Source organism: Zootoca vivipara, chromosome 11 (genome assembly GCF_965207765.1).
Source record: "Zootoca vivipara chromosome 11, rZooViv2.hap1.1, whole genome shotgun sequence".
NCBI lineage: Eukaryota > Metazoa > Chordata > Lepidosauria > Squamata > Lacertidae > Zootoca > Zootoca vivipara.
Genome location: NC_142594.1, coordinates 31,960,063 through 31,973,042, shown reverse-complemented (window position 1 = coordinate 31,973,042; position 12,980 = coordinate 31,960,063). Strand labels below are relative to the sequence as shown.

Here is a 12,980-nt window from a genome sequence, read left to right as displayed (position 1 = left end):
CTCCAGATGTTTTGGACTACAATTCCCATCTTCCCCGGCCACTGGTCCTGTTAGCTAGGGATCATGGGAGTTGTAGGCCAAAACATCTGGAGGGCCGCAGTTTGGGGATGCCTGCTTTATCTATATAACTGAGTCTTACAAGGGTTAATTGCCATCTATATATTAAAAGAATTAAGAGGAGGTGGGTGAGGAAATATGGCGTCAGGAGAGGGTGGAATTATACCAGCTGTTGAAAGCTACTGAAGCAGTTAAGTGCTGTTTCTGCATAAAAGGAACTTAGGATGATATAACCTTAGAAATATGTATTTAATAACCGTAGTAACAAGCACCGTATGAAATTGTAAGGTAGATGGGTCCTGATTTCCCTCAGAAATCATAATATGCAATTGACATTTAAGTTTAATACGTATAATGTAGGCAATGAATGCATCCTTAATACTAAGCCACTCCATTTGATTCCCCAGGACTATTTATTTAAAAAGTCGGAACTATTTATTAAAATACTCCCAGAACAGAAATTCACCTGCAGAACAGGAATATAAACTTGTCTAGTATTATTTTGTTCTGTATGCACACAGAACAAGGCCCAGAGCTCTGGTGGGCCAGTGTTCTTGGAAAAGTTTTTGGTATATAAAACATTTAAATAGTATTTTAATATTTAATACTTTTAATTTGCTTTTGTGGTTGATAATTATCTGCGTTAACTGCAGGCGGTTTTATAGTGACGAGATCTGTGTTAGGACTATGTGTCCTTTCTCGTAAACCTAACCAGGCAGAAAATATAAGATGTATGGCTTAACGATTATAGTGCTAGACTAGAATTGGGAAGACCTACGTTCGTTCAAGCTGCCACTGGCACATGACGTTTACTCAGTGACCATGAACCAGTCGCCTTCTCTTAGCTTAACCAATCTTAATAGGCTTGGTGTGACGGAAAGGAAAACCATCAACGCCACTTGGAGCTCCTTGGAGGTGAGGGAGGATGCAAGCGTAATAAATGAATAAATAAATGAAACACATTGGGTTGTTTTCTAGGCAATTTATGAGTGTGCATGGGGGGGAGTGTGTAACTTTAATAGCTTTAAAAAAACACCTTTGGGTTCTTTACACTCTCATCATTTCATGAGTCTAAGTATTTACGTAGCTTTGCTCATCTTTACAGATCACATCGATTTCAACAGGAATTGTTAAGAGTAGCACATTGCAATACCTCACATAACACTATCCAGCAGTCACACCAACTAACTAACCTGTTTATTATTATTATTATTATTATTATTATTAACTAACCTATTAAGAGCAGTTCAAGTTTGGGTAGAATTGTTTGATTCTATCATTTTTTTTCCCATCTAAAAATTGGGTTGGTTTCATTTCATTTTCATGAGCGTATCCTCCGCTTTTAATGAAAGAAGTGAGCCAAAAACTGAGGGAGACGTGTTCTCTTCCTATGACCAGGAACACAACTTTATATAGAAACACTTGGAATAAGCACACTCCAAGCAGTCCAAAGGAAAAGTCTTTTGGATTAACTACAGCTCCAGCACAACAGCTCTACGGATCCTGTGTTCAAATGCGAATACGTGCCCAGGCAAAACACAAGAAATGAAAAGAACATTGTCTTTCGGCTGCCTATCCATTTAACTTGCAGATCATCCTAGACTTGCTTTTCCTCCTATCTCCTCCATCGCATCTGTTGCCAGATACTATCTAGGGCTGGAAAGCATCTGAAGTCTTAAACAGAGATTAAAGGTGACTATGCGATAGAACAGTATGTACCAACATTTCACCTAAATGTCCTTGCGCTGTTATCCAAGGGATCATTACATTAACAACATAATTTTTTTTTCTCTTCCAGTGGCTGGAGAGGTATATTGTTTCAGCCACTTTGAAAATGCCTGTGACTCTAGGGGGTGGGTGGAGGAGGGAGGGGGAAAATCTTTGGTCTAGTAATTATGAAGCCTAAGCAGTATATCTCTTTTCCCCAGACCCTATTCAACAAGCCTGTCTCATTGGCAATGAGCAAGGATAATCAATCAGAGGAAATTTCCCCTGACAACCCTCTGCTCTGTAGCACTATAATAAGGAGCTATAAGATAACTTTAACTACCTCAATATGGAAGATTTGTCCCAATACAACTGTGTAGAAAGGAAGTCTGGTGGGGGCAGTATGCACATTTGTGTTAAACTGTCTACTTCTAATATTGTTGTTGTTTCTTCTGTGGGAAAGGAGGTCATGGGTCTATGCCAGGACTAGGCAATAAAGGGCTTGAAGTTGCAGCCTTGAACTATGACTGCTTTGGGAGAGGGTTGTAGGGAGAGATAATTTCCCTACTCCTGATCCGAACTAACCTAAGACATTTGTTGATAATTCCCAGTTTTGATCATTCCCAGCCCTGCCAGACATTTAGGGTCACAACTGGGTGGGTGAGAATCTGCAGAACTCCACGACTAATTTCATACCTCCAGTTTAGTTTTGCTATGTTTGGTGACCCATGTGCTGGGCAGTGGGGGCATAGAAAATGGTTAAAAACAGGGAGACTTTTAGGAGACATCTGAAGGCAGCCCTGTTCAGGGAGGCTTTTAATGTTTAGTAGATTATTGTGTTTTATTCTTCTGTTGGAAGCCGCCCAGAGTGGCTGGGGAGACCCAGACAGATGGGCGGGTTATAAATAATAAATTATTATTATTATTATTATTATTATTATTATTATTATTATTATTATTATTATTATTATCTCCCACCAGCTTCAATCAGCATGGTCAACGAGTTGTTGCTGACAGTAAGAGATGTTCCACAGTAGAATGTGCTACCTCGGAAGGTGGCAGACTCTTCATCACTGCAGGTCTTTAAACAGAGGTTGGGTGGCCACCTGACGGGGATTCTTTAGCTGTGATAACTGCATTTCAGGAGGTTGGACTAGAAACCCATTGGAGTCCCTTGCAAATCTACAGTTCTATGATTCTAAGAACAACAACTGGAGGGCACCGGATTAGCTAGCATGTTCGATACAAGATGAACATCACCCCAAACCAGGCCCATGCGAGGAAAAAATGAATAGTTTGGAAAACCTTGGGTGCTTCTTCCTTGATTCTGGCATGTGTTTTGGCTGAGAGGGGTGATAAACTGATGAGCAGGACTCCCTCATTTTCCACCCCCACTAAAATTTCAGCCATTGGACAACACTGATTTTCCTGCATGGATTTGGGGTTTTGACTTTAACTCTTTGCTTGATCTTTAGTTACGTTTTCGCGATAGGCTAAGCAACCATAAATGTAAAAGTAGCTACGATGTGGGGACAGGTTCTAAATATGAAGGAATGACTGCATGAATGTGGGGTTGACTCTGAAGACTGCTTGGAAACTTCAGCTGGTGCAGAATTCAGTGGCCAGGTTGCTCACTGGGACAAGACGGTGTGAGCATATGACACCCATCCTGGCCTGACCACACTAGATGCCAATTAGTTTCCTGTCCCAATTCAAAGTACTGGTTTTGACCTATAAAGCCTTAAACTGCTCAGGACTGAAATACTTCACTACATAGTGCCTTTACTACATTGCTTTAGGTGCCTGGCAAAAACCTTCTTTAACTATCTGTGGCCTTTTAGAAGTGGGTGTGTTTCTCTTTCCTCTTGAATTTAATGTATCTTTGTTGGGGCTGGTTGTTTGGTTGTAAGTCACTTTGGGTTGCCCTGGGCAAGATAAACCAACTAACAAATTAAATAAAGAAATAATTCTGTATTGCATTACTCTCTCTTGTGCCCTAGGAATATCACCCTTGTGACGGGCTGTAGCAGATCTGCATGCTGTTCTCCCTTCTGAAAGGATAGTCCTGGAGTATCTTGATGTTTAGTTATGTTCCATAATAAAATATTTGAAGAGAGAGAGTACACGTGGAAGAGAATATTTCAAGTACAGTCGTACCTTGATTTTCAAATGGAATGTGTTCCGGAAGTCCATTCGACTTCCATAACATTTGGAAACCAAGGCGCGGCTTCCGATTGGCCTCCGATTGCGCAGGCGCGCTGGAAACAATAGCGGAAGCCGCATCGGATGTTCAGCTTCCCCCCAAAAATGTTTGAAAACCGGAACACTCACTTCCAGGTTTCGATCATTTGGGAGCCGAAATGTACAAGTATCAAGGCGTTCGACGACCAAGGTACACCTGTAGTACAGAATGTCTACAACACAGACAAAAAAAAGGAAAAACCCCACACCGTCATTAATTTCATAACAACCAAGGTGGGTGTGGGAGTTGCCAGAAAATTTAAGACATGGGACCACAGGAAGCTGTCACTGGTCCATCTGGCTCAGTATTGTCTACACCAGGGGTGGCCAACTCCAAAGAGACTGCGATCTACTCACAGAGTTAAAAACTGGCAGTGATCTACCCCCTTTTGGGGGGTTTGGGTCAAAGTTGTTAAGCTTTTTTAGGGAGGACGAAAGCCCCGTTTTTAGGGGTTCAGGTCAAAGTTGTTGAGATTTTTTAGGAAGGAGGAAGGCCCATTTTTAGGGTTCAGGTCAGGGTTGTTGAGCTTTTCTGAGGTGGGAGGAAAGCCCTCTTTTTTTGGGGGGGGGTGAAGGGCTAAAATGTTGAGCATTTTTTAGGGGAGCCAAAGTTGTTGAGCATCTTTGGGGGGAGTCAGTGATCTACCAGTGATCTACCACAGACGTCCAGTGATCTACCGGTAGATCACGATCTACCTGTTGGACGTGCCTGGTCTACACTAATTGGTAGGGGCACCACTTTGATTATAATTAGTCAATGCAGATCTATACAATGCAGATCTTGGGGGGGGGAGGTGTTTCTCTGTGAAAATGCCCCTAGATCTCACTAATTTATCACACAGCACATCCAAGCTATGATGGAGAATGCCCTGAAAAGTTTTTAGTTATGAAAAGCAGGAAACCATAGAAACACACGTCTTGAAATCTATGATTCCCCCCCCCCCCAGAGCACGAACAAATTGGAGTTGAAGACCTGTGCATCAGTACCTAACACATTTCTCTTCGGTACAGTGAAACCTGCACCATCAAGCGATGACCACCTTCAAGTTTCCCCAATTCACCCACTTTTGATTAAATCTTCCAGTGAAGATCAGCCACCTGTGAAGTCCATTTCTAGCTATGCGCTAACTTGCCCAGCAACTGTGTTCTGTGCCTGTGAAACCTGATAAACTGACCTGCAGGGAAGCCTCTCCACTTGAAACAAAAGTTAATGGGCAGGCCAGGGAAGGAAGGGAACAGTGCCAAAGGGAGAAAATGCAGGGGAACAGAGAGCACATTGGGCATGTGTGCACATGTGCATGGAAAAGCGTAAGGCGTTGAAAAATGCTTTGTAATTGATAGATGCATAATACAGGTAGACCCCAGAATCTAAATAAGTGTTACTAAACTAAAAAGAAGGAAAATGCTGACAATTATTGAAAAACAAATATCTGTCATCTACAGTATCCATCTATCTATTCATCCACAGGTGCGTATAGGGAGTTAGGGATGGGTAAAATGTTTCTCATTTTACCAATCTTATGAATCTTCACGAATCTTATCTCCACATTTCTACACCAGTTTCCTTTTTTTAAGTCCTCATGAAAGCTTGTCAGTATTTTAGTGCTAATTTCTTCTAATATATACGTTTTTATATGAAATTTTGCCTAATATTCTTATTTTTGCAAAACAATTTCATAGAATCACAGAGTTGGAAGAGACCACAAGGGCCATCCAGTCCAACCCTCTGCCAAGCAGGAAACACCATCAAAGTATTCTTGACATATGGCTGTCAAGCCTCCGCTTAAAGACCTCCAAAGAAGGAGACTCCACCACACTTCTTGGCAGCAAATTCCACTGTCAAACAGCTCTTACTGTCAGCAAGTTCTTCCTAATGTTTAGGTGGAAGCTTCTTTCTTTCCCCATACATAATACATTCTTGAATGTTATTTTCACTAATATGCACATTCCTGTATGCATACCTTACCACAGTACATGCATTTTTGTATACAGTGGACCCTCGGGTTATGTTACCTTTGGGTAACGAAACTTTTGGGTTGCGAATGCGGCAAACCCGGAAGTGTATTCTTCTGGGTTTCGCACACGCGCATGTGTAGAAACACTCTATCACACCACACATGTGTGCAGAAGCAGCGCCTCTGCTTACTGATTTTTCGGGGTGCGTATGGACCCCCGGAACAAATTACATTTGTATCCAGAGGGTCCACTGTACTTTTACTCCCCTGAGAATTTGGATGAGTGAGAATTTCAAAGAATAGCTATGTTTTGGTTTGCTCAACGTTTTTTTTAAAAAAATGCAAATTTGGTAAGTTCAGCTTAAAATGCAAAACTGAATCAAATTTCTCATCCATCACACACACACAATAGAAGATGTTTGAATCTGCAATGGTTGTCTTTTTTTGGGGGGGGCGGGTGTTGGTTCAGTTTCTGCATGACAAGTTGAAACTGTTACAAATTCCCTACTTTAGGGGTAGCCACTGTGGTGCCATCCAGATGTTTTAGGACTCCCATCAACCCCAGCCAACATGGCCAATCAGAGGGTACCATATTTGCTGTCCAGCTCTACAGAACTGCTAATAATCAAAATCCTTGATTTCATTTGTTTTTGCTCATAGTATTGCTGCTCTTCCCCTCCTCCCCCCAGCTGGCGTTTCAGGCTATGTCAGTGGAGGCATAGACGTTCCCACTGAATGAGAGGCCCCACACAGAACAACACAGTAGCAACACTGAAAAACCATACAGACTTTCCCCTTGCAATGCTAATTTCAGATTTCCATCTTTTGTTCAAGGAGCTCAGGGTGGCCTACATGTTTCTCTTCCCATTTTATCCCCAGAACAACCCAGTGAGGTAGGTTAGGGCTAAGAGACTGTGACTAGCCCAAAGTCACCCAGTGAATCTGATGGCTCAGCAGGGATTTGAACCCTGGTCTCCTGGGTCCTAGCCTAACACTCTAACCACTACTCCATACTCTCGCTGTTTTTTTATGCATCTATCTGTCCACACCCACATGTTTTTCAAAGGTTCTAGAATCTATGTAATTGGTTATATGTATCTCAATGAATGACTCATGGAGCAATATGGGGAAATAGGCCTCTGTGACTTAATAAATAAGTAGTTTTCTTTTTCTTTTTTGCTTCTGTTCTTCCAAGAACTATTTAAAAATCTGTCTTGGACTGTAAAATATAGGAGAGAGACCCTGGGAATAACGACATGCATTTTACAAAAACGAACCAGCTCTTTAGCAGCTGCTGTTCAGATCACTACGCCTAAAAATGGAATGATTATAAAAAGCAGGCCAGCATATAAAAACAAACAGTGCCACTTTCATTATGCTGGTTGCAAGGGAAGGGATGGATAAGTCAGACAATATACTATAAAGCAAAGCAATTTGCCCGGGCACTGAGTTGGTAGGCAGGCAGCTCAGGAAAGTTATGAATATATGTTAATTACAGTCATACCTTGGAAGTCGAACGGAATCCATTCTGGAAGTCTATTCGATTTCCAAAACATTTGAAAACCAAAACCAAAGTGTGGCCAATCGGAAGCCGCGGAAGCCCCATCAGATGTTCAGCTTGCAAAAGAACGTTCGAAAACCGGAACACTCACTTCCGGGTTTGCGACGTTCGGGAGCCGATTTCTTTGGGAGCCAAGGCGTTCGAGATCCAAGGTACAACTGTATTATAGTCAATTTTTAAAAGTTATAACACCACTGTTATTTTGGATAGCATTCCCCTTTCACTTTCAAACGCTAAATGCATTCAATGAAGATAAAAGTAGACACTCTACCAGTTGGATCAAAGTCTGGGAAATAATCAGGGCAATTTTGATCCGCAAATTCTCCAGCAGGTGTGTCATCCCAACAAAGCCATCCATCCCATGTCCGGTTACAGAATAGTCCTAGAAATTCAGAAAGAATCAAGCTGTATTATTTAAAGGTGGTGATGGTGGGGAAACCACCGACCGTCTCTTCTTTCTTTCTTTGTTAAATGTTTGTAAGATTCACAGAAACCTCTTGTGCTGCTAGTGTTTTTAAACTTGGAAGCACCATATTACTCATTGGTACTACTCACGTTGTATCCTGCCTTTTCTCCAAAAAGGTTAGGATAGCACCCGTGGGGATTACCTCTTTTTTATCCTCTTTACAACACTGTAAGGTAGTTAAGACTCCAAGAATATGACTTGGGCACACCTAATTTCATCCTTAGAACAATCTCATGAAAGACAAGTTCATGCTGGAAGCTTTGGGGCTGAGGCCACTTCATCAGATGCATGAAAGCTGAGAGGTGTAGAATAGATACACATGTTGTATCTGTGCCTGTAACTTCAAAAGGTGTTGGGATTAAAGCTACAACACTTGCTATCAGTTACATGACCCAGTTGGGGGTGACAGAGAGAAAGGCAGTCTATTCTCCCCTCACGGATTCCTCCTTAGTAATGGCTTGTCAACATTTAAATTGCTTTTTGGGGGGCTTTACTTCTATCTGCTCCACGCTCAGAAGTTCATAGCATGTGTTAGTGGTAACCTCTGGACTCCATGCTGGCTTCATGTGAGCTTACTATAATTAATATGCCTTAGGTTTCTTTATCTTTTCAACCAGCTGCCTTATCAGACTACCGTATTTACTCAAAGGTAATGCACACTTTTTTGTCCAAATTATGTCACGAAAATTAGGGGGCGCATTAGATTTGATGGCCCATACTTTTTTGGTTTCAAGGTTTTGAAAATCGATGTGTGCGTTAGATTCGACGGCGCATTAGATTCACGTAGATAGGGTATTTATTTCTGCATTCTGCTGTGATATATACAAACTCCATGAAAAGGGACTCTAACATGGAACCCAATTTATCAAGAAGTTCAGTGCTATCACCTATGGCTTGAACCATGACAAAGGTTTTTTGTTTTTGTTTTTTAAATCACATTATATGTGTCAAGAAGCTTACCAATGTCAGAATCGCCATGTTATCATCATCAGCACCTGCTCTTGTGAATGACCACTGTGAATAATGTAAATAATGTGGTCTTTCTATGAAGGGTGGTACATAAATAAATAAAGTAAATGGCACTGCCTGTATTTTCTGCATATAATTTCCTTCACGCAGTTTTCCAACCCTCTTCTCCAAACCATGTTACATAATTATTCTGTAACTTGGGGTAATACTTTATGCATTTGTTGAAGTTGACTCTACTCCTTTAAAGCTTTTTCCATGATAAAATCTATTAGTTTTCAAGGTGCCACAAAGCTCTTTGCAGCAAACTCAGCTCCCTCTCTGAAAGTTCATAAAGAAACATTTTAACAGTCAGAATAACGGCTGCTTGTAGATTTTAGGAGATGACAAAAGGTACAGGAACTTGGCAATGATTAAGGAAGAAAATTGAACTTATCTGCTTGTAGACAAGCAAACATTCCAAGGCAGATACTGTTGTACTTGAAAACAACAATAATTTTTTTAAAAAAAAACTTTGTAGTTGTGTTAAGTTTTCCCTTTTCCAAGTGCATTTTTCTCATTATGTGTGAACATATGATTTCCCCTTAGAAATACAGAGGTTCTAAAATATTTGTTCAGATTATTAATAAATCCTAACAGCACTGTGGTTTGGAATCTAACAACACCCTCCCCCAGAAAATAATCTTTCTTTCCAACAAATACTCAGTTTTCACCCCACTTTGGGATGTGCTTTCTATGAGATGAAATCAATGGGAAAGATCAGCAGGACAACCCACCTGCAGTGAAAACACAGCAGGGTGGGATACATTAGAGGTCTTGTTTTTAATTTTGCAAACATTAGCCATTCTGTAAAATGAGAAACAGTTGCATTTTCCAATACACTATACCAAGTTTCACCCAGGGGAAATAAATATTTGCGTGTCCCCCCCCCGATATTATTCTTGTTTTATGAAAGTTTATTTCTATATAATGTTATTTTGGGAAGGAATTATCTTCTTATTTGTTATTCCCCTGTTATTTGTCTCATTAAAGTAATCACTGTTTTTCTGACTCTTTTCCCCCCTATCCAGAGAAGTCTCTTCAGTTTAGTTTTATGCAATGCAGTCTTGACTGTGGCATTTGAAATTGACAGCGATGTAATAAAACTAAATGGTCACTTCTAGTTATACAGAATTAATTCTCTGGCTCAAAATGCACTGAGCATCTAAAACAGTATCAAACCCAGCCGGATGGGTGGGGTATAAATAATAAATTATCATTATTAAAAATTATAATGGCCATCCCCCCAAAACACCCTGAGGATGTTGAGCCGGCACCCCCAAACTGCGGCCCTCCAGATGTTTTGGCCTACAACTCCCATGATCCAAAGCTAACAGAACCAGTGGTTGGGGAAGATGGGAATTGTAGTCCAAAACATCTGGAGGGCTGAAGTTTGGGGATGTTGAGGATACTGAGAGTTCTTGGGGGACCCCTATTCTCCTCCCACAGCTAAAATTCTCAGAGTTGCTTTGAAAGAGGGATTGATTGTTCAACAACAGTGAGAATGGTAGCTCTGTGAGGGGAATTACACCACTGCCTTGTAAGGCTAGTATCTCTATTCTACACATACCAATGGAAACTTGTCCCTTATATTCAGGGGTATTTACTTCTAAGAAACTTACTTGCTGTCAATCAAGCCCTTAGTGTGAGAGCGGGGATATGACTGACATGGTCAAGCTCAAAGGCCTTCTTTTATGGCATATGTGCACAATTAACCTGCCCAAAGACAGCACACTTCTTGCGGTTGCTTTTTTTTCCACACGCCTCAGAATAATCAGAAATGCAGTTTTCCCCTGAGGCATAGCCAGATGTTGCCTGAAGCAGATTGGCTGCTATCCCTTAAAGATGCTGAGGCATTTAATTTTAGTGTTGCAATCTGCTGAGTGGGGTTAAAACTTGCTAAGAGGAAGCTTCTAATTAAAGGCACAGTATTCCTTTAATTCCTGCCCAAACGTTGCATGTCCACCCTCAGGAAGGTTAAGTGCTGCAGTTGCATTTTCTTTCTTTTTTTAAAAAAAGACCCTCCCACAACTCAGGTCTGAGGGGAAAAACACACAGAAAACACAGAAATGTACAGTGGTACCTCGACTTATGAACGACTCGACAACTGAATTTTTCGACTTACGAATGGGGCAAATGGCCGCGCGCTTACAAATGTCTCGACATCCGTAAAAAACCCGCAGCGGTTTTAGATAGGGATTTTTCGACTTACGAATTTTCCATTTCCAATGCATTCCTATGGGAAATCGTGTTTCCAATAGCGCTTTTCGACTTACGAATTTTTCGACCTACGAAGGCGCCTTCGGAACGGATTAAATTCGTAAGTCGAGGCACCACTGTAATGATCTGGCAAGTTTGCCACCTACGTTCTCTGTAAAGCATGGTGAACTAATGATGTCAACTCCTTAAAAGGCTAGTGGAGAAGCAAGAGCCAGCAGACAACTTGGTTTTGTCAATAAGCCTGTTTTGAAGACATCATGCTTCACTGGATGTACCCAGCTCAGTTCCAAAATTAAGTTCTTGGAGGTGTTGTAGGGAAGCTATTGCAAATCTTAAAAAATGTACTATAAACACTGACAACTGGGAAACACTGGCCTGCGAGCGCTCCAGTTGGAGAACAGCCTTTACCAAAGGTGTCATGGGCTTTGAAGACACTCAAACTCAGGACACAAGGGAGAAACATGCTAAGAGGAAGGCACGCTTGGCAAATCCACACCGTGATCAACTCCCGCCCAGAAACCATGTCCCCACTGTGGAAGGACGTGTGGATCCAGAATTGGCCTCCATAGTCACTTATGGACTCATTGTTAAAACCGTGTTTATGGAAGACAATCTTACTTGGCTACAAGTGATCGCCAAAGAAGAAGAAGTAGTAGTGAAGGTATTGCAAACCTTGCTTCCCCCCCCCCCATTTCGGAAGCTGATATATCCATTTGCATTTGTGGGTATTTGCACAGGTTATGTATCTGTTTTTTCAGTAGTATTTCAGAAATGCATTAAAGTAATCTTAAAGCGCCTCTCTTTTCCTTACCTTTTTTCTTGTAAGGAGGCTGTCTGTTCATCCTCTCATAGCATTTAAATTGGGAATCTACTATCTTCTGGCGTATTGCTGAATGTTCAGTTGCTATAGGCTCTAATGTGGGATCAGTATAACTTACAGTAGAAGAGAGACTTGGAACCATTCTCTGTGCAAAGAGGAAAATCTGTTAATGGTTGCGAGTAAAACCAGGAGAGCAACATCAAAAACATGAGGTGCCCATCATTCTTACTTTTATCTCATTGCATACTTAAATGTTGCTATGGAGATTTTGATGTTTTGCTTGCAAAAACATGTAGTACCTTCCCTCCAGGACATACAAAACACAGGATTAAATATGGCTCTGCAAAGGACTGCTTGCTTTGATTATGGGAGTTTTTATTGCTTCTACCTATGGGGAAGCAATCTGCGTGGCAACTACAGCTGAATGGAATGGTAAGGCATAGTGAATTTCACACACACAATTCCATACTGCAAACACATTTTTTTGGGGGGGGGGACGACGACGGAGAAGCCCTCTGTGAGCCTCCAAATCTTCCCATTGGCAAAAATTGAGTTCACACATTTAAATGTCGCCATTAGGTATTTCCCTCACATCAGTGACTGAGCTATCTAAATTACCAGTTTTCATATTCTCGAAGACAGTGTTCTTCAACCTCGGGTCCCCAGATGTTGTTTGAGTCTAACTCATATCAGCTACAGCCAGGCTAGTCAATGGTTAGGGATGATGAGAGCAGCAGTCTAGCAACATTTTGCGACCCAAGGCTAAAGAACACATCTCCAAGGCATACAGTGTATTACACAATGAAGGTGTTACTACTTTGAGGTTTTGTGAGAGGACAACCTCCTGTGTAATTCTGCTTTCACTTCCTGTCCATACAATGAATTTGCACCGTGTGTGTTACATTTAATTAAAACTGCTATGATTTAAAGTCCACTGGTACGCAATTA

General features: G+C 41.3%; 1 protein-coding gene across 2 annotated transcripts in view; it reads right to left on the bottom strand.

Annotated features, from left to right (window-relative positions):
* Window positions 1-12,980, bottom strand: part of CALCR (calcitonin receptor) — a 148,996-nt gene that overhangs the window by 55,819 nt on the left and 80,197 nt on the right. For both annotated transcript variants that reach the window (XM_035129172.3, XM_088654192.1), the window contains exons 3-4: window positions 12,024-12,177; window positions 7,793-7,903 (exon numbers count right to left, since the gene is read on the bottom strand). In XM_035129172.3, the coding sequence (XP_034985063.1) occupies window positions 7,793-7,903; window positions 12,024-12,177 (265 nt within the window). The remainder of the gene's footprint in view (window positions 1-7,792; window positions 7,904-12,023; window positions 12,178-12,980) is intronic.